This window comes from Fukomys damarensis, unplaced genomic scaffold, assembly GCF_012274545.1.
Source record: "Fukomys damarensis isolate Sample0158 unplaced genomic scaffold, DMR_v1.0_HiC HiC_scaffold_28, whole genome shotgun sequence".
NCBI classification, from domain to species: domain Eukaryota; kingdom Metazoa; phylum Chordata; class Mammalia; order Rodentia; family Bathyergidae; genus Fukomys; species Fukomys damarensis.
The window spans coordinates 34,825,815-34,848,551 of NW_022900940.1; the positions used below are offsets into that span (position 1 = coordinate 34,825,815).

Here is a 22,737-nt window from a genome sequence, read left to right on the forward strand (position 1 = left end):
CAAAAAAAAAAAAAAAAAAAAAAAAAAAAAAAATAGGATTCCATGATACAGAGACAATCAGCAGATGCCTTTTTTCTGTTTTTCTTTTTCCTTTGATTATCATTTTCTGTGGTAAATAGTTTAGTGAATTTGCTTATTTTTTGGTACTGGGGATTGAACACTGGAGCTTGTGCTTGCAAGGCAGGTGTTAGTGGCACCACTGAGCTAAATCCCTGGCCCTGAATTTGCTTTTAAAAGACAGTACTTAATAGGGTTGAAATGCATGTTGTTCACAAAATTCCTCCTTTTCCTTCCTTGTAACTACACTTCCACTATGGTAGTTTATTTCCATTTCTGTGTAATTTACCTTCATTTCTTGAGGGCAAACACTATCTTATATTCATTTTTATATTTTTGTGACATCTAACTTTTGAGTTAAAAAATGAAAATCTTGAATTCAGTTTGTCTTTTGCCACTTGAAATAGCAAGAAGGTAACAAATATACCCTTTTTATAATTTTAGTGGATATTTGTACAAATTGCGACAGTTTGTAGTTCTAATATTTTCCTAGATCTAAAGGTGAACCTGATCCCCTACATCTGTAAAGATGTAGCAGAGACTTACTATATTCAGATTTGTCAAGCAAATCTAATTAGAACGGTGGATTCTTTTAACTGCCTCTATACTGTATTCTGTTAAATAACTGCCTCTATATTAAAACTCTAAAAGAAATAGTGAATCATAGGAAGATTTATAATTGCTTTATAATTAAATGGAACTAGGAAAATCTGAAGTGGCAAAATTTTAGAATTTTAGTAGAACTAGTGTATTATTCAATAGATGAAACAGCAGTGCAGAATACTAGAGGTGGATGGGTTCCTAGAAATCACCTGCTAACATCTTTGTCAATAGGATACTGAAGTTTAGGAAATCAATCCTTGGACCAGGGTAATAAGGCAGCAGTGCACTCATTGATATTTAACTAATGTGTGCTCAATAAATATTTTTGTAAGTAGTGAATGACACATATAGTGAGTCGTTGGAAATTGTGTATACCTTACAAAAGTTATTACTAAATAAAATAACCATGAATGTCTGTATTAGAAAACAGAATTTTTATATTTCTTTAAAAAATTGTACTTTGAGAATAAGGGATTAGAAGACAGTACTTTTAAAAACAAAGATGAAATAGAATAGGTTCTACTTAGCTTTGTTTCCAGAAGCACTGACTATGTAATTGGAAGGTATCTTTGGATAAGCTTTATGAAAACTTTTTCAAGTTCAAAGAAGATTTCAGCTGTAGTAGCTGAGGGGTCACTTTAAAAAAAGAAGACTCTATATTAAAATGAAATGTGTCCAAGTTTTAAAGAAAAGATATCAGAGTTTGCAGATGATCCTAAAATTGGAGCTAGGGGAAATAATGAGGAACAATGCAATCAGATTCAAAAAAGATTTGGATTGTTTAGGTGATTGGGCCAGCAGATGGCAAATGCAGTTCAGTGTAGACAAATGTAAAATAATTATCTTAGGAACAAAGAACCAATCATACAGCACACTGATCAGGAAAAAATTTGTGAGTTATTGTGGGAAAACCATTGAAACAGTTAACCCGGTGCACAGCTGCAGCAAAAAAGGCAAGCAAGAAACCACATTAGCAGACGAATAGAATATAAAGCAAGAGGCAATACTTCATAGTGTATTAAGAAACTTGCTAGACCCCATCCAAATTAGTCTAGTATTGGTTGATACAACTACTTTAGGAAGAGTAAATTTTTGCTTTGTACTAGCAGTTATACCAGACAAATGTAATCATGTCAGAAATGTACACTACTTTTCAGTTTGAAAATTTTTGAAGTTGTGAGCAAGGTACAAAGTAAAGGCACTTCAGGTTGTTCCACTACCTAAAATAGGTCTTAGTAGAGAACATCTGTGGTTTCCACTGCCTAAGGCCTTAGCAAACACCTTTCTTGTTAGATAGGAATTTACCTCTCACTTCTCAAGACTGAAGTAGCTTAAAAGGTGGCATGAGGTCCTTGTGAAGGTTGAGCACTGTGTCTTGGTGGCCAGAGAGCATGGACATGTGACCTAAGAGCTGCTGATGTGATGGTTCTTCCTGGCTTATTACTCTTTGATGCAAGTAGATAAGTTACCAGCTTCATTGTGGGCTATAGAGGCAGGAATTTTTCTTCATTTTGCCATCCTTGGTTCCTGTCCAAACTTGATTCTTTAGCCTGTCTCAGTGTTTTTGGTTATCCAGTACCTAGGCAATAAATTCCTTTTTTATTTAGGTTAACCAGAACATGTCTATTTTTTATAATCAGGCCTTAACTGGTACAATGGCAGTGTTCTGTTGTTATTCTACAACATGCTTGCATTATTTGGAGTGTTATCTTTTAAATCTTCTTCTTCTTCTTCTTTTTTTTTTTTTTGTATGAAAAAGAAACCTAAAATGCAAATCTCAATCTCTCTCTCTGGAAGAAAAGCAATAATTCGTGTCATCAGCATCTATAGTCCTCTTGCAAAACTTATATTTATCCATACAATTGAATAGCATCACTGTTAAAAATAACCTTTGGTGTCTCATATATTTGTAAGAAGAGTATTTTAATTTCTTTATATAAGATATGTATACATATTTTTTCATTTTATTTTACTTTTAAATTTTATTTTTATACTGAAGACTGAATCATTTTATTTTGGTAGAAACTTAAATCCACCAACTTACCTAACTTCCTTACTGTCACATGCGTGATAGATGGTAAAATCAGGAATATTTTCCCAAAGTTTCATATTCCTTCATTATTGCTTGTATATTACTGTTGATTAATGAATATTTACTGAAAGCAATTTTGGGAAAACTATAACTTGAATTAGCATTTGTGGATTATATTTTAAGTTTGTGGTGAATTGAAGGCTAATATGTAGAATTCTCATTTCTCATCATCATATTGACTCAGTAATATTACTTTAGTATACAGATGCTTCAAGCACAGCCACATGCATAGTAAAGTGAGAAAGAAAAAATTTCTTTTGGGCAGCAGTGTGCAGGGTTATTCCCTAGAAAAAAATTTGAAATAGTTTGTACTTGGGTCCTTTTCATCATCCTGAAAGTGAAATCTGATGTAGGAAGTAATAATGGAGATGAAATATGAACTTTTATGTCTCCTAACCTGTTAGATGTTTGATATGCTAGGCATTTATTCTCTGAAAATTGAAGGATGAATTCTAGGAATAGTGGTGGTTAAGAGTGGGAAGATATTTATTGATAGGCTAGCTCCTGAGATGTAGAAGGGGTCTTGAATGAGTAGCCAGGGACCTTACTCTGCAGGAGAGTTTTATGGTGTAAAACCCACATGGGTACAAAGTGGGCCACAGCCATGAACAATACGGTTACACATATAGGTACTTTGGTAGTAGTGGTCCAGTTGGGAAATAAGTCATGTAACAAGCATGGATAAAAAAAAGAACAAAGACTTATTCTAGGAAATGGTGGGTCCAGAGGTCTTTGGTCATCCACTGGGGTGGCTGATGTCTGTCTAGACTTTATTAGGCCTAGTGTTTGTCCTTTTTGAAAATATAAAAGTATGGTCATCTTGTCTTTATCATTCTCCAACAGATATATCTCTGGCCGCAGTTGTATGTGTTTCGCTTTTGTCTTGAATCTCTTGAGAACCTACCCCTATGTGACTGCTTATACTATTTCTACCTAACTCAGCTGTCTATAATAATTCTATCAGGCAGTTGTTCTTGAACCTCTTACACTTGTGTAATTGTCTGAACTATTATTCTGCCTCAGCACCTATGTGAATCATGGCAGTCATGGGATGTCTTACCTGTTCTAGAGATTATTATGAAGGGCATACTTAGGAACTTAAATGATTCTTTGAAATTTTGCTTAATAATGTTTCAGTGAAGGTAAACATTTCCTGTAATGTTTAGGGACGTGTTTTTGGTATGTTGCATGGTTAGGGATTGCCTGTGTCATAACCCTTTGTAGTAAATAAACTCAATATATGTGGGAAATTAACTTTTAATTATGTGATTTAAGGGTAGTTGAAGTTACAAAGCATAACAGTTAAAGTATTTGAGATCTTTGTAAAATGGAATGCCTTGAATTTTTCTCCTGCATTATATACATGTAGAAAGACATTATTGGGCATAGGTCTGAAGTGGATAATTAAGTACTGCAATTGATATGCCAGACTGCTTAAGACTAATCTGGATATATGCATCCATTTTGAAGTAGAATTAAAATCTGGTAAGAGTTTAACTTCCTTGACCTGCCCAGAAGAGTTTATTTTAGTTTTCCTTTCTGCATGCAGGTTCCTCTCTGGCGTATGTTATTTGCAATTGAACTGCACTGGCTTCTGCTAATGTCCTGGAGGTAAGATAGAAGAAATAAAACTAGGTAGAAAGGAGACCAAGAAATTGAGATTTTAAAATTGTAGTTTAAAAAAAAAAGCTACAGCCAAGCATGGTAAAACACTCTTGTAATCCCAGCACCCAGAAGTCGAGGCAGGGCTATTGCTGCAAGTTTGAGGCCAGCCTTGGCTACATAGTGAGACCCTGTCTCTAAAAACAAAACAAAATAGAAAAAAAAAAATCCAAAATAACACACACACACACACACACACACACACACATAAAAAAAAAAAAAAAAAAAAACAAAAAAACACACACACACACACACACACACACACACACACACACACACACACACAAATCTGAAGCTTCAAGACAAGCTATTTGCTTGCTTTTGGAGGTTACCCTATTAGTGTGACAGCCTTCCTTCCATCCTCACAGAGAATAATGTTAAATTTCTAAAGGCCCTTTAAGTTGCTGGGCACTAGACCCTTTTCACCTGCAAATTTCCTTTCTCTCTGGCCCAGAAAGGCGCTACATTGGAAACAGTGTGTTTTAACTCAAAACCCATATCTATATCTGCACTTCAAACTATGTAGATGGTTTGCACTGTAACCAGGCCTAAAAGTGAGAATACACATGTGAGATCACCTATATTGAAAGCAACCTTTAAATTTTCCCTATTCTGGCTTGTAACTTGCCTCATTTCTTTGAGCATCCTGTATCTATCTACCTCTAATAAATCCTTTTTTTTCCGCTTTTGCTGACACATCCTATGAATTCTTTTTCTGAGTCAGGAGTCAGTAAATCTGCAAACTTACTTTAAAAGGGTGGGTTAAGTTCCTTTATTTCATCCTCGGGGACCCCTCAGGCCCATCCTGGTGACAACCTCACTACCTCCTGTGGGGCCCTACTAATCTTGGCTGCTTCTGGTCAGTTCTTGGGTAAACAGGCAGAGATAATAGGAATTATGCCTTCCCTTTCTATAGAGTGAAGATGGGGTGGAAATGAGGTCTTTGGCCAGTGCCTGCTGTATATACCTCTAATGAATATTTAGAGGCTGTATTTTATGTGTCAGAAAACTATTTCCAAAGAAGAATGGCTTAATTTTGTAGTGAGATTTTCCTACATTTAAATCTGGTTGCTTGCTTGCCTGTCTGCTTCCATATTTCACCTTCTCTTTACTTGGTTTTTTTTTTGTTTGATAATTTTGGTTATTTCTTTTCTTTTTTTGTTGTTCTGGGGGTTGAATCTAAAGCTTTGTGTGTTCTAGCCAAGCACTCTATCACTGTTATATCTCCACTCCAATTTTTTTTATATCTTGATCAAAGAAAACAATCATGTTAGAAAATTCCATGTAAAAGTTAATTATATTAGTTGTTTCTAAAAGTACTGGATTATTTTACTAGGAAAGGTTAAATTGGATTTAAAGGATTTTTAATGTTAAAATAGAATTTTATACATCTGTTTCCTTTTTCACTTAACACCATGTTATGAGCAGGAATCTACATTTCTTTTAGGGGTTGTATAACATTCTCTTGAGTGGCTATGATATAGTTGGTTTAACAAGTTCCCATTGATGCCTGTTTGGGTCATTAGAATTTTTATAATCATGTACAATACTGCACTCAGGAGAAAAGTATCTTGTTTTAAGGTACATTTTGTAATGCTATTGATGATTTGTAGTTATTTTATAATTTAACTCAACATTGTGTGCCAGTTATTCAGCTATTTTCCTCATATTTGAGTATTAAATTGTATATTAAAAACATCAACTTTATTTCCTGGCATATTGCCATTGCTTTTTTCTGTATTCTTTCTGTGTTTTTTAAAATTAATGAGTTGAGATTTTGTTTTGCTCTGTTTTATTTTTGTGGACTTATAACTATTTTTAATTTTTATGTAATCAAATATACATTCTGCATTAAATTTTTATTTTTTTTTCTTTTTTTGTGGTACTAGGGATAAATGTAGTAAACATAGCTTTTTTTAAATTATTTTTTTAAATTTTGAGACCACATTTTGCTAATTTACCCAGGCTAGCTTCAAACTTCTGATCCCCTGCCTCAGTCTCCAAGTTAGCTGGGTAGCTGAAATTACAAGTGGTTATCACTCTCACTGTGCCCAGCTCATCTTTGGTATTTAAAAATTTAAAAATACATAAACAGTTTTAGGATCCTAGTATTTTAAAATAAAAGCTTTTGGCCATAACTTCTGTGGTTGCGTGTATATGTGTTGGCTTTGTTAGTCCCTGATGTGCACACAAACTCAAAATCACAAATGCAGAAAAAGCATTGGAACTGCTTCTGGTTGACTTTTAATCTTAGCTTCTGTATCTATATTCATTTCATATAGTACTATTCATTCACAGTGTTTTGTCCATGAACTACAGTAACAAAATTTAAATCAGTCTATATGACACATCTGTACATACACAGATATAAATTGAGTATCCCTTTTCTGAAATCCTTGAGATGAGAATTGTTTCAGATTATGAACTTTTCCAGATTTTAGAACAATATTTGCATATGGATCAGAGGTATCTTGGGGATAGGACTTAAGTCTGAACACAAAATTCATTCATGTTTCATATATTCCTTATACACATAACTTGATAATTTTGTACAATAATTTTAAGTATTTTTTTTAAACTGTGAGTATCGCATGAGGACAGGTGTGGGATTTTCCACTTGTGGCATCATATCTGTGCTCAAAACACTTCAGATTTTGGAGTATTTTAAATTTTAAAAGCTTTGGATTATAGATTTTCAACTGGTTTACATATGTGTGCGTATACAGATGAATTACCTGCATTTACTTTTTGTGTCATATGGCAATGTCAGATCACTAAAGCTCCATGCAATTCAACAAATTGCTTTTATTGTCCACCAAGGGGTATTAGAGCTTTAGAAACATTGGTTAGTACAGTGGTGGTGAACCTATGGCACATGTGTTGTTTTTCTTTTAAGACAAAGGATGTTAATGTATGAGTTGTTATTTCTAAACTAAAATCTCAGTATTCAGATTTCATTATGGTGTTGGCACTTTGTAATAAATAAGTTGGTTTTGGTTGCATTTTGGGCACTTGGCTGTAAACCTTTTAGAGCTTCCAGTGATACAGATAGTGTGCTGTGTTGTGGATTAGCCACCATAGGTCTAGTGGATCTTTAATTGAACATTAATTCTCGGGCTGACCAAGATAACAGATGCTTTGCCACCGTAGCTATTCAGAGAAGCCAGGTTCAATCTAAAGGCATTCAAATTAAAATGAATTTGTTAGGCCAACAAACACTTCATAAATTTTAGTCTGCTAATTTAGGCCCATGGTCTAGTCTGATTAGGACTATGGTCTAGTCTAGAGAAGAAAAAAAAAAAAACAAAAAACTACAAATTCATTATTCTGCCACTTTGCTATAATATATTTTAAACAAGCAGTTCATATTCAGGCAGTGGAACATTTAGGAGCATTGTTGTACTTTCTGATCTTTGAGTACTTTCCAGGTCCTTTCCTATGCTAAAATTCTTTGGCTTTGTGACAATTTCTAGCCATGAAATTTAGGATATAAAATTGCCTTACTCATTTTTTTTTCTGATATGATAAGAAATGATGCCTCTGATAGGATCTGAGAAAGAGAACTGTAAAATATTACCCTAGGTGTCCAAGTCACTTTGAAGGCCATTTAAAAGCAGAAAATGAACTTTCTTTTTTTTGTCAAGCTAAGATCATGATGCAATATCCCAGCAATGGTTTCTAAACAGAGCATGTTGATGAAAATTACACAGAGACAGTTTAGTGTCTTTGAGGAAATATTGGTAGCTTTTGGATAACTATGGAATCTTCTTCCTCTGGGTATGCATACACAAAATTGTTTTTATGAGCATATTTTCCAATTTTAGGGATAAGAATGTATGTACCTGTGAGAGAGATTCTGTGATATATACGATTGAGGCTCACTTTGGTGACTTGGATAATTGTTGTAGAACCATGGAACCATTAGGCTCCAGATGGAACTTTAATTTGGTTTCGATTGAGCAGAGTTTCTTTGCAGAGTCTCTAAGCATCTGTTTTGGAAACAAATGACAATATTCAAGATTTATACAAATTAACCCATCCTTGGGTTATAATTCAGTGTTTCTGTATTGAGGGATATATTATAGACAGTTTTATGCAATCAAGTAAAAATAGCCTAAAGTATTTATTTGTCAGTTAACATATTTTTTGATTGAACTCTTAATGGATTTAAGAGCACTTATATTAAACTTCAAAAGACTGTAAATTGTAAAATATAAAGGTATCTTATAGTTTAAAATAACTTTCATAAACTTGTTTTTAAGAGACTATTTTAAAGTATGGGGGCTTCATCTTTAAATAACAGAAACTCTCAAATAATTTGTCTTATTCCAAAATGAAGTTTACTTTCTCCTCTACTGGAAATTACCAAAATAGGAGAGGCTGTAAGGTGTGGTCTTTAAACATTCTATGAACAAGGTCCAGTTTGGTTTCTTTGGCTTTTGTCTTTATGCTGGTTTCATTCATGTTTATAGAATGGCTACCTTCAGCAGCTGGAGCAATAAACATCCTTTAGTTCTATCAGAGAAACTAGAATTTCTGTCTTCACGGTAGACTGAGTTGTTTTAGTTTATTGGCCCTATTTAAACACTACATTCATTTTTAGACTAACAACAATCATTTGTTATCTGACTTTCTCAGCCAATCACCAATAGGAAGGATGGTATTCTAATGAATATTATAATGGTTGATTCTCAGAGCCAGCTCTGAAACTGGGGAGTAATCTGGGGAGGACCAGCTTTCCTGAGTCATGGGAGGAAGAAGCTAAAAATGGATAATGGAACAAATTACAAATTTTGAATCCATTCTTTGATTAAGGTTTTAATTTTTTTCCTTGAACTTTCATTAGTAATATGGCTTTAATTATTCTATTTATAGAACACAGATGAAAATTATATTTAGATATTTTATAATTCCTTTGGCTTTCCTTATTATGTATAGAGATACTGAAAAAATATTTGGACAGGTGAAATGTAAGGAGGTTGGTTTTTTTTTTTTTTGGTTTTTTGAGACAGGGTCTCACTATGTAGTGGAGACTGACCTGGAACTCACTATGTAGCCCAGGCTGGTCTCAAACTCACAGTGATCCTCCTGCCTCAGCCTTCTGAATGATGGGATTACAGGTGTGCGTCACCACGCCCGGCCAGGAGGTTGTTTTATTAAATAAATGTTAATGATATTTTCTGAGGTAACCATTGTGCATCATCACTGCAATTTATTTTTAAAAAGAAGGTAATATAGTTTTATGGACCAACAGTCATCAGTAGCTTGCCCTGGCATTAGTAAGTAGTAAGCCTTTAAAAAAAAAATTGAACTAGAATTTACATGCAGCAAAATGTTAAGTTTTCGTTTCTGAGAATAAGTACTGGAAATAAAGAGTTCTCAATTCATGGCAGAATGATCTTATCCTGGATTTAAGTTAGGAAGTACTGAAGATAGTAGTGTGTAAGAGAAAAACATTCTCAAGGAGTCCTAGAACCAATGTAAATTTTAGGCATGGATCAGATTTATCTCTATCTGGTAATATTTATATGCAAGTTTTCTGAAGAGTGCAAAGCTATGTTTTTTCTTCTCCTTGAAATCATTATGTAGACCAGGCTGGCTTTAAGTGCTCTATGATTCTCTTGTCTCAGCCTCCTAAGTGCTGGGATTACAGGCGTGTGCCACCATGCTTGGCATCACTTGCTGTTCTTACATTTCTTTTGTTCTTTGTGTGTCAAATATGCACTAATGAAAATATCACTAAAATTTAGAATTTGATAGAAATCAATTGTGGAATAGTTTTAAATCATCAGTAAACAGTTGGATATGCAACTAGCAGATAAACAAGGAATCTACTTGTTTAAGGGTTAAGAAAAAGCATTGTAGATTCTTTCTTCTTCCTCCTTACATCTGACAGGTTTTGTGGAATTCTCCCTGACACTTCTAAAATTTTTCATATTCTGGTTTTGGACTTTGTCTTTTTTTTAACCTCCTATTTCTGTCCCAGAATATTCATAATAATGCATATTGTTCTGCACCTTAGCCTTTTCTTTTTGAGCTTAGCTTTTTTTTTTTTTTTTTTTTAATCTGAGCATATAGATCTATTCATTTGATTTTTAGAGCTTCATATTATTCTAGAGTTAGGGAGATTAGGGTAGACTCTAAAAATCTTTTCCAGTGGTAAATATTACCATGTTGTTATACTTGTTAAGGTTCCCCTATTTTAAGTTCTGGCAGGGAACATTCACTTCCTAAGGATGAATAAATCTGAATCTCGCATGAGCCTTTTCAAACTATTCACATTCTACCATACTTTGCTGGTTGAGGATTTCTCTTGTAGAAACTGTTATTGTCTCAGATTATAAACTCCCTAATGATCTACTACCTTGCCCTCTATGCTTTAATAATTTTGAACAGCTTTCTCTTTCCTTGGGTGGAAATTTTTTGTTTTCTCTTTCTCTTCATTGACTTGTGTTTTTTATTTTGCCTTTTATTGTCTTCTGTTTTTGTCCTTTTCATCTGTTTTGGTGGGCTGTTGGCCAAGAATACCTTTAGTTTCTTGTAAACTTCCTTGTACTTGATTACTGAGCTGCCTAGGGACAGTATAGTTAAGCATTTTATATTTTTAGCATGTAAACAGTGTATATAGTACTGCACATAGTAGGAAATCAAATATGATTAAATGGATGAACTTTAGTAGAATAACTGTAAATATCTAAGTATACTTATGTTTTTATATGAAATAGTCAAATTTTACTGTTCTCAACATCAGTGAGAGGCAAACTTTTGGGGGAAATCAGATAGTTCTTGGGAGTTTCTTCATCTGCTCTTTGCTGTGAAGATGTTAAAGATAGAACGTTTCTAAAGAGAGAATAACTGATGGGCTTGAAATCTTGGCCATTTACCTGACTGATGATATTGATGCAGCTAAACAAAGACTGCCCATTGAGGTTGGGGATTGAATTGGTCTGCTGTTCTTGTGAAAGGAGAGGCCCAGAAGTTGAAATTGGTAGTACTCAACTCAGATTTTATTTGAAGATTGTGGTTTCTCCCTGTCTCTCTCTCAAAGGAGATATATGTAGGGAGTTGCTAGTGATACTCCTCATTTTCTTTATAGTAGAATAGTGACTAAGAGACAGAGTTGAGCAGACTAAAATCAAATTTTGACCATTTTATTTGTTAGATGTGCATCTGTGGGCAGATTTCTATCAGAATTTAATTTCTGTTAGTGTGGCTGAAGGCTAGACCTGTCATTAAATCCTGGTGGTAACAACTGCCTTCTCAAGATAGCTTTTGAGAACCACCCATCCTGTCAGTCTTTAACAGGTATACACCATTCCAGCAGAACTGTGGGCCCAGGGGCTTGAACTGTTCCTCTGTTTGAAAATGTATTTCTGTATGTATGCTTTATGGTATTTAAATTCTATTTGTACTTTTCTTTTGGAAGAATGTATGAAACTATAATGAAATGCACTTCTACAAAATAGGCTCATATTAAGGGAGGGGAGGGGTAAGGGGAAAAAATGAGAACCAAGACCTGTGATGTAAAGGTACAAGATCCCAATGATGAATGTAACTGTACTGTATACCTAAAATGTACCAATAAACTCAATGGAAAAAACAAACAAAAACCCAAAATAGGCTGATATTAAAAAAAGAAGTTATTTGATGTATACTAGAATGTATTCCTAAAGAGTGATCTGGCTCATCTTTGTTTCTGTTTTACTTTGAATTGTGTTTGCAGGAGGTGTCTGAAGTTAGCTTAGGTTTAAAAGATTTGCACAACTGGAAGACAAATTGGGATTCAAATGATAAACTAAAAACAGGCCTTTAAGATTATAGGAAGAGGTTTTGGTTTTAAGGCAATATATCAAAACAAAACTTACCTTTTCTTTCTGGTTACCTATAGGAGTTTCCGTTTCCCATTATTCTGGCTTGCATTGTTAATTTTTTTTTTTTGCTCCAGCACCCAAAGCAGAAGGTAATTTTCTCCAGAGATTATTATTTCACATTGTTTGAGAAGCACAGAGAATCTGAAGCAGGTGGTACAAGACACTCTGGGTTACTGATGAGTTTAAGCCAGATACCCACCCAAAGTCCAATTCATGGCTGCTGATGTGGTATAGAACTGGGTAGCTGCTCAACAGAGACTGGGTTCAAGACAGTGGATGTATTTTAGAAGATGGTTGGACTGGGAGTTTCAAAGTATCATCTGTAGGGCTGAAAAAATGGCTGCCTTCAATCTGAATGCTGTTCCAGGAAAAAGCTGTTATGTGAATATACTGTTTAATTTTGTTGCATAATAACTGTATTAGTTTCTTAGGGCAACCCTAACACAGACATTTATTGTTTAGTTGTGGGGATGGAAATTTGAAGTCAAAGTGCTAGCAGGATTGATTCCTTCTGAGATTGAGTGTATAGCTCTTAAATCTTGATTGTTTTTTATCTTTTTAGTAGTTAGCAGGCTAAAGATGCTGCCTTATCAACATCAATGAGTATTATAGTTAAGTAGATATGTAGTGTTTTCATGACTATGTTAAATATGGCTAATACAATTGGAAACTTTGCAAAATTTATGCTGGTGAGTTTCATTTTAAAAACTAATTGTTTTGATCATTGTCTGTATTTTTAAGACAGGGGCTGAGGATTTAGTTTAGTGGCGCCGTGGTGCCTGCTTCCCAAGAGCAGGGTCCTGAGTTCGATCCCAGGTACCAGAAAAAAAAATTATTTTTAAGACACTTTTTAATGGGGTGGTTTATAAAGTGGTGCTTTATGTCCAGAAACAAAATAATGTAATTATATATCAAAATCTACTTTTGATGTTTTTATTTTAATGTATCTAAAGAGTCTACAGATTTAAAGTTAAAATTAAGCCTATTTAAATGATCAAAACATTCGTCAAGGTTACTCTAATCATTCTGGCTAAAGCATATGTGCTTTCATTTTAAGTTTAAATTGATGTAGTAATGTATAGGAATTATGATAGTGTTTTGTGTCCCTTTGACTTTACTTGTTTTAGTTTTGAAGGCTTCTGTTGAAAATGTTGTTACTAACTTGAATTCTATTTAACTTAATTTCTCAGGTTTAAATTTAATTTTCCAGGTTTGACTCTTCAGGAGTCTGGCCTTTTATCACAAAATGAATGTGTGTATCTTAAGCAGATGCAAATTTTCTTAATTCTTGCTATTATTAAACTGTTAACTAAATTAGTAGATTTTCATTTATCTCTCACCAATTTTATCACTACTTCCTTTTTCTATTTCTGAATCCAGACTAGAAACCCATGTTGTATTTAGTTGTCATTTTAGTCTCCCCCCATGTAATAGTTCCTCATTCTTTCCTTGTCTTTCCTGACCGTGAGGCTTTTGGAGAGTACTGGTCATTATATTGTTCATCAGACTGAGGTTAGATGTTATCAAGGAAGGATAATATAGAAGTAATCCCTTTGTGTTTAGTGTATTACATTAGTGGTACATAATACTTTCTTATGGTGATGTGGTAGCTTTATTTATTAATTTATTCATTCAGATGAGATTCATATCACATAAAATTAAGAGTTTTAGTGGCATTTGGTACATTTAGTGTTGTGTAGTCTATCACTTCTGTTTAGTTTCAGAATATTTTCATCATCCCTAATGGAAACTTGGGTCCATTAATTGTTCACCCGCTACCTGTGTTCTGATTGTATGGATTTACGTATGTTGGATATTTCAAATAAGTAGAACCATACAGTAAGTGAGCTTTATGTCTGATGTCTTTATTCAGACACTTAGGATTGTGTTTTAAAGGTTCCTCGACATTTTAGTATTTTAGTATATATCTGTATCATTTCTTTTCTTTGCTGAATAAGTCATTGTATGTCTATACATTACTTGACATCTGGGCTCTATTTTCCAGATGTACTGCTACTGTGAACATGTATATACATTTATATGTTGAATTGCTGGATCATATGATAATTCTAACAAACATCAATATTTAACTTTCAACAAAAGTTCTAGCAAACTTATGGTAATTCTAACAAACTTTTTGGTTCAAATATTTAATCCCACTGGCTTTCATTTGAATGAAAAATTCTAATTTTGTTATCAAATAATTAGGTCACCATGACAAGCAAATTAATATTTTTTGTAGATTTTAAATGTCACAGTGAGTTATGTTTTAAAACCCGAAAATACTTGTCTTTTTTTTTTTTTTGGTAGACTTGATTGTAGACAGACTGTACTAGTTTTCTACTTACAATGATAAGACATAGTGCTAACATCCATCAATTTGCTGTTCTTTTGTGTTGTCAGTTGATTCTGTGTTGCATTGTCTTTATTTTGGACAGTTTATCTTCCAAGACATAGGAAACTTAGCTAATTTAAGGAAATTATAATGAATATTGAAGAACATTTGAAAACAGCTTTTTATATTTTTAATTTCATATTTGAGATTCTTGATATAATTTTGAGCTTTTGTTTATAATTTTACATGATGGATAAGTATAATGTAATATTGATTTTGAAAGAATGCTTTATACTTGTACATATAGTAGATGGAGAAAGGAGGAACAATAATTCTAGAAAATGTAATATGATAGCAGATGAGAATAGAAAGTGCTCCACTTCAATCAAGTCTATAAAAGCTATTTATAAATCTAGTGGTTCTTAATCTTGAGAGATCAGGACATTTGTGTGTATTTCTTCAATATGTTTTTAATAAGCAGAAATATAGTTTGGGGGCCAGAGATTTAGCTCAGTGGTTCTGCTGCCTGCCTCACAAGTGCAAGGTTCCAAGTTCAATGCCTGGTACCGGGGGGGGGAAAAAAAAAAATATGATGGTTCTTCAGTGGTTTAAAATCAAGTCTCTGGTCTTGGTTCATCTTATTTCAAAAAGTCAAGTTTCTAATACCCTAAGCCAGGAAATCCCTTTTCCCTGTGAGGTCAAATCCTCTGGCAGGCCTGATACCCTCCTCATTGTTTCTCATTTTGGGGCTTTTATGCAGTCAGTGGGGCCTTGATCCTGTGGTTTTAGTAAGAATTTCAGCTCTTACATTTTTACCTTCATGGGCTTTAAGTTCTAGAACAAACCTCTTGACCTTATTCTGACCTAAGAGTAGATATTTTATATTGACACTGATGCTATACCATAATGCCCTCTGCTATGATGAGAAAATTTTGAGATTTTTATGACAGGAATAAATGAATGCACAAAATACTGGACTACAGATTTGGAGCTGTAGGAACTTTTTGTTTCTGTTAGCAATACTGAAAAATTAAGCATTACTGCAAAGACCTTGACTAATACAGTTATTATTATGTAAATTATATTAGATAACCCTCAGGAATAAATGGTACCATATTTCCTTTTAGTCTTGTATCACTGCATTTCTCTAGTATACAGACTAGAAAAGCACATTCCTTCTCCATACTGCTGTCTCTTGCAGTGAAATTGTTTTCTTTTCCTTTCCCTCACTGCTAAGCTCTTTTGGTAGTTCATTGTCTAATGATTTTCATGGCCTTTTGCTTCAAAAATGGTGTGTCAGACTATTGCTGAGATTTTGGTACCTAGATTTAGTGACAGTTAAATATTGTGCCCCATATGTAGGATTTAGAATATTTATATTCTAGGATGCTTATTGATGGGAAAACCAAACACTAATGTTATAAACATTCTCTTTTCTGTTCTTGGAAACTCATTTTTCTTACTTTCTTTAAAGGCAAAAATATGGTTATTTTTTGCGTGATTTTAAAATAAAAATATTTTGTATTTTAGAAATGCAATAGACTTAGATGGTATTTAACAATTCTTTTGATTCAGATGAATGAGAGAGCTCACTTTCAAAGATAATAATTGAATAAGAACTTAATTACCTAAAATTTGCAGGAGGCCAAATAAAATTTTTTTATTTTTCTTTTCAAAGAAAATTAAAATTAAATGCACTGATCTCAATAATAGTAATGTTTCCATATTTTAATTGCTAGTGAATTATTGAATTGAGTACTGTATTAATAAAATGGAATTTTCATATGTGAATGCAGTATAAAATCTGAATATTTCCTCAGTTAAAAGCTAGGATTGTTTTGTAACATGTTTTAAAGAGGATGTGATAATCGCAGCTAGTATACCCAAAATTACTGTTTTAAAACACTGACCAAAAAAAAAAAAAAAAAAAAAAAAAATTTAAGCCAGGTGTGGTGGCTCACACCTATAATCCCAGCACTCGGGAGGCCCAGGCAGGAGGATCGCTGTGAGTTCGGGACCAGTCTGGGCTACATAGTGAGTTCCAGGTCAGCCTCAACTACATAGTGAGACCCTGTCTCAAAACACCCCTCCAAAAAAAAAAACAAAACACTAACCAGTTTTCACATGAAGGCACCAGCCAAAACGTCACAATTTTATCAATGGATAGCATGCATTGAAGGCCATTCCTCTAGAAAAAGAGAAATAAAATTTCATCAGCATCTGAAATTGTGGGTAGGGAGGGGATACTTTTATAAATACAAAGACTTTATGAACAAATCCTCAGTAGCACGGGAACTAGCAGATAGAATAAACAACAGGGATCTCATCTTATTAAAAAGCTTATGCACTGCAAAGGAAACCATCAACACAACTGAAAGACAACCTACAATGTGGGAAAAAATTTTTACCAGCTGCTCCTCAGACAAAGGACTATTCTCTAGAATATATAAAGAACTCAAAACAAATCAGCCCACCCAAATATAAAGACCTGATTCAAAAATGGGCATCTGAAATGAACAGACATTTCCCAAAAAAAGAAGTAAAAGCAGCAAGTAAATATATGAAAAAATGTTCCACATCACTGGTCATTCGAGAGATGCAGATGAGAACAACACTGAGATTCCATCTCATCCCACAAAGAATGGCTGCTATCAAGAAATCAAACAATAACAAATGTTGGTAGGGGTGTGGGGAGAAAGGAACCCTTCTCCATTGTTGGTGGGAGTGCAGACTGGTGCAACCACTGTGGAAATCAATAAGGGGATACCTCAAAGAGCTGGGACTAGTTTTCCATTTGACCCAGATAACCCTCTGCTGGGTATCTTTCCAAAAGAATTAAAAGAATCATATCACAGTGATATATGTGCACCTGTGTTTATAGCGACACAGTTTGTAATAGGGAAATCTTGGAAACAGCCCATTTGCCCATCAGTTGGAAACTGGATAAAGAAGATGTAGTTTTTCTATAAAATGGGATACTACTCAGCCATAAAGAATGAGAAACAGGATTCATTCATAGGAAAATGGATATATATTGAGGATACACTCCTAAGTGAAATAAGTCACACATGTGTAAATACCGAATAGTTTCTGTGGTGTGAAAAACTATAATGGTACATAAGATTCTAATGAGATAATTAACAGTGTGAAATAGGAAGAAAAGGGCTAATGGTGTAAGGAAAGTGGGAAGGGTAGGGGAAAGGTAATAAGGGAAAAGAAAAAATATGAGAAAGTGAAAAAATGGAAATAAAATGTTTGTAAATGGGGAGGGCAGGAGAGGGTGAAGGGAGGGCAGGGACAAGTGGGAAAAATGAGAACCAAGACCGGTCATGTAAAAGTACAAGATCCCAATAATGAATGTAACTACTGTATACCTAAAATGTACCAATAAACTCAATGAGAGAAAAAAATGAATAAATAAATACAAAGCCACTGTGTGGAAATCATCCTGCATTGTAGGGATGGTATTTAATTCAAAAGTAGGATATCCTATTTTGTGTTTGTTTGTTCATATTTATTTTTTGCTTGTTTTTAAATCCATTTGGCTTTTAGGGTTTTTTTTCCTTTGTTTTTTGCTTCATGAATCTTTTTTATAATAGAGAGGTTATAAGAATCATCTTTACCCATTCAAAATTGTTGCTTTATACTGATGGTAATACAAGTAGCAGAATAAAAATGTCTTATTTAATTATAAGCATATCCAAATATATTTGCGAGTATTTATCATTAATACCAGAACCTGGCTATTTCTCACCACCTCTACTTCATTCTAATCCACAACTGTTGCTGTTCTAGACTTTATAGCATCATCTTAGCTAATAGCCTTTTTTGATTAGTTTTCCCAAATTGGCTTTGTGCATAACACTGAAGTGAGTCTTTAAAAAAAATAAAATAAAGTGATTCTTTCACAGTGAAATCAGATAGGCTACTCAGAAATACTACTAAATATCACTGGTGTCCTTTTCTCCCCCACCCATTATTTTGTCTTTTCTTCCCCCCCTTTTTTTTTTTTTTTTTTTTTTTTTTTTTTGGTACGACGCTTAGACTTGGGACCTTGTGCTTACGAGCAGGTGGTGGAACCACTGATCTAAATCCCTGCCCTCACCCATTATTTTCTAATGGACTTCAAGACCATATGTTATTGGACTCCTCCACAACCTCAGCTGCTCTCATTTTCCTCCACCCACCTCCTGTGGTCACAGCAGCCTCCTTGGTAGTCCTCCAGCAATGCTGGTCTTTTCCACCTCACAGTCCTTGTATTTGGTCTTTTCTTTATCTGAAAACCCTTCCCTCAGGTGTCCAAAGGACTTCTACCATCACTGTCTTCAGGTCTGTTTTGAAACATCACCTTGTCGGGAGGTTTTGCGTGATCACTTTATATAAAATCATAACCTTGTTCTTTTTCCCACCTCCAACCTCCATATTCCCTTTACTCTGATTTACTTTTGAGTACTTAGTACTGAGTTAGTATATATTTATTTGTATTTGTTATCTATTTACCACTCTCTTTTTTTGAGGTAGAGTACTGAGGATCAGACCCAGGGGTGGTCTACCACTTAGGTACATCCCCAGCCCTTAAAAAAAATTTTTTTTTAAATACTGTCTTGCTAATTTACCTGAGGGACTCAAACTTGTGATTCTTTTGCCCTAAGCTTCCAAGTGCTGGGATCACAGGTGACATCCTCCTTAAAGTGTAAGTTTCACAAGGACAGGAACTTTCTCTGGTTCTAATGGTGTACCTTCTAGAACTGTGCTTGTTGGCGCACGACAAGAATAGACTATTTTTTGAAAGTATAAATGATAAAGTTCTAGGTTAATGTGAAAAAGTGTTGATATATTTGAGAAATTGAAAATGTTGCCTTGTGTGTTTGAGATGGGAGTGCTGAATATTGATTTTTCTTTGTACTCTTAGAGGCCATGTTGTGTAGAGTTTAGTCAACCATGATTTAAAAAAAAGACTGGACTTTTGTCAGGAGAATCCATGGATACTCCTGATTTTTTTATATTACTGATTATATGATTCATTGAAAATACAATCAGATTTGAATTTTAGAAAAAGTTTTGTGCAAAGAATGAATGAATTAGCAAAGAAGAAGACTCTAAATATGATAATTATTTGGAAGCAGTTGTCCAGGGCTGTGGTGGTAATTGAATCAGTCTAGTAGTGGTATAAGTTGGAATGTTGGATGGATTAAAGGATCAGCTTTGCATGGTGGTGTGCACATGTAGTTCAAGCATTTGGGAGGCTGATGAGGAAGAAGTATAAGTGCAAGGCCAACCTGGTCTTAGCAAGACCCTGTCTCAAAATGTTTTTTAAAAAGGTGGATAAGGTGGGGTTGGGATGTAGTTCAGTATGAAGGCCCTGAGATCATTTCCTGGTGAATATTTCCCCCTGAAGTATTTAGAAACCAGCCCTCAGTATTTGATTGAAAGAGAGTAAGAATGATGCATAAGAATCTCTCTTGGCCAGGTGTGTGGGTGTGATGCTACCAAGATATGGAGCAAGTTCAGTGGTGGGGTATAAATGAAAATGAAGTTCAAAATGACTTTGGGTACTGTGTGCTTTTTAAAGGGCTGTACTATTATTTGAATGTGTCTGCAGGTATTCATGTATTTGAAACTTAATCTCCACTTCAGGGTGTTGAGAAGTAGGGCCTTTAAGAGGTTATTAGTCCTGGGAGTGGGATCTGATAAAGTGTGAGTTTGACTATCTCTCACTCGACGTCCTTCTTCCATGCACTTGCATGTGTTCCCTCTTACCTTTTTGCCTTCACTATGTTTTGACACAGTAAGAAGGCATTTACCAGATGCTTGCAGTATGCTCTTGGAGATACCAACTTCTGCAATGTGAGCCAGATAGATTGTTTTTGCTTATAAATTGCCCAGTCTTTGGTATTTTTGTTAATAGCAACCCAAAATACACTGCAATAGAAATAAAATGCCCCAAACTGGTAGCTTAAGTAACAGATATGTCATAGTTTTGGAGGCTGGAATTCCAAAATTAAAAGTGTGGACTGAAGAGTACACAGCAGAATCATAGATTGTGTTATTTGCAGACAATGTTTGGTGTTCTTTGGCTTGTAGATAGATTACTTCAGTCACATGGCTGACTTCTTTCTGTGTGTTTGTTTTCACATGACCTTCACTTTGAGTTGTGTTCAAATTTCTCCTCTTTCTGAGGACAACAGTCATTTCAGGTCACAGTCCCACCCTAATGACCTCATTTTCTGTTAAGACTGTTTGCAAATAAGGTCACATTCTGAGATAGAGGGGGCTAGGACTTCAGTGTATCTTTCATTAAGGAATGATACTATTATTATTGTCATGTTTTGAGACAGTTTCTTGCTAAATCAAGCCAGGGTGGCTTTGAATTTGAGACCTTCCTGCCTCAGCCCCAAGTGTTAGGATTAAAGGGATATGCCACCATGCTCAGGTGATCAGGACTGATAATTTTTTTAAATAGATAGGATTTCATGGCTTCAATTAATAAAAGAGATCAGGCAGGGGAAGGAGCAAAGGTAAATCTCTAGTTTTTAAACTCAGCTGAGAGAGTACCAGTAAGATTGAAAGGAAAAACAATATAGGAGGGAAGGAACAGACATTTTTGAGAGAAAGCAGAGGTAGAGGAAAATGAGTTTTGTTGTAAGGATGTTAAATTTGGAATTGTATGTGATAAGTAAATGATTCATGATCTAGTTAGATCTGCATCTATAGAACAGCTTTGCTATGAGAATCTTTGGTTTCTTTTGGAGGAGAGAGGATAGATACTGGAGAGCTAGGTGTAAAGAGGAAGCTACAGAAAAAAGGTTACTTTGTTGAAATGGATGCCTTCATCCATTATGGAAAAAATGTTTTATGAGAAGATCTGTTCCTTTACTCTAAATGTCAGTTCTAGTAATGTCTGGATAGTGAATTTAGTTGCCAAAGTGGTCGTTGCTTGAACAGAAGTAGAGTTACCAGTTCCTGACAGCTGCAAGTCAGCCTCTGGGCATCTTGCTAAATTTTCAAATATAATTATACAGTAGACTTCCTTTAACAAATTCCATGTTCCCAGCTATAATTATAACTGCTTTTCTCGCCTTGTAGCCTGTTCTTTGTCTTGCTCCTCTCTTTCTTATCTCCCCCTGCTGGTTAGAATTAGTCATTTGGGGTCTGAGAAATTAGGAACACTGGAAACTGTGGTTTTCTTTCTTAAGCATAGATTTACTATTTGTACTAGTTTCTGCCTTTCCACTGTTTGGTAAAATACATTCTAGTAATAAGAAATGTGTCAAAGCATAGGCTAGCAGTATTTTTTTTTTTATTTTCAAGGAATCTGCAAAGTAAATTAGGCACACTGCAACTGTCAGAAAATGGCCACCACAGGTTACCCAGTGACCTCATTTATTAGTTAAGAGTCTTAAAGTCTTGTGCATGGCCAAGCATTTAAATAAAGATTTACAGCCAAATCCTATAATTTTTTTAGGATTTATCATGACAGTAACATAAGATCAGAAATATGAGTGGAATTTTCTATTTTCTCATCTATTTTTATCACCCAGATACCTATTATGAGAATAAATCACTTTTAAAAATGGCTTAGTGTCCTCTACAAAAGTATTCTAACTTAGGGATAATAAACCTCAAAAATATATTTTTCATGTCATTTGAATTATATTCTAACTCACTGTAGTGTTTTTCTTTTTTTTCATTTTAGTGTTTCTTTGAGATAATTTAAATGTATTTATTTCTGAATGTGCAGAAGAAAAATTGACATTTTAGTCTGCAGAAGTAGTCCAGAAAAAATTATGAACTTGTGTCAACAATACATTGTATATATATTGTTTGTCACTCATTCACTAATAAATACTTAAGAGTATTTGTTATGTGCCACATTCTGAATTTGTTACTATTTCCTGAGTTTATAGTTTGAAGAATAAGATTCGATTGCGTAATTTTTGCTTATGATATTTGAAATATACTGGGGAATAAAAGGTAATTTAAGTCGCCTATTAAAATAATTATGTGTGTTCCAGATAGCTTTAAATATTAAGAAATAGGATCTGGGCCAGGGATTTAGCTCAACGGTTTGGTGGCCTCCCTTGCAAGCACAAGGACCTGAGTTCAATCCCTGGTAC

At 34.4% G+C, this 22,737-nt stretch overlaps 1 protein-coding gene across 17 annotated transcripts in view; it reads left to right on the top strand.

Moving 5' to 3' along the window:
• Tbc1d5 (TBC1 domain family member 5) overlaps positions 1-22,737 on the top strand; it is a 552,135-nt gene that overhangs the window by 60,317 nt on the left and 469,081 nt on the right. For 7 of the 17 annotated variants that reach the window (XR_004514672.1, XM_033757108.1, XM_033757102.1 and 4 more), the window contains exon 3: positions 4,302-4,363. The exons of the other annotated variants lie outside the window; for them this stretch is intronic. Coding sequence is in view for 5 of the 7 variants with exons in the window: in XM_033757102.1 (XP_033612993.1) it covers positions 4,317-4,363 (47 nt within the window). In the remaining 2 variants the exon portion in view is untranslated. The remainder of the gene's footprint in view (positions 1-4,301; positions 4,364-22,737) is intronic. 17 annotated transcript variants of the gene reach the window in all.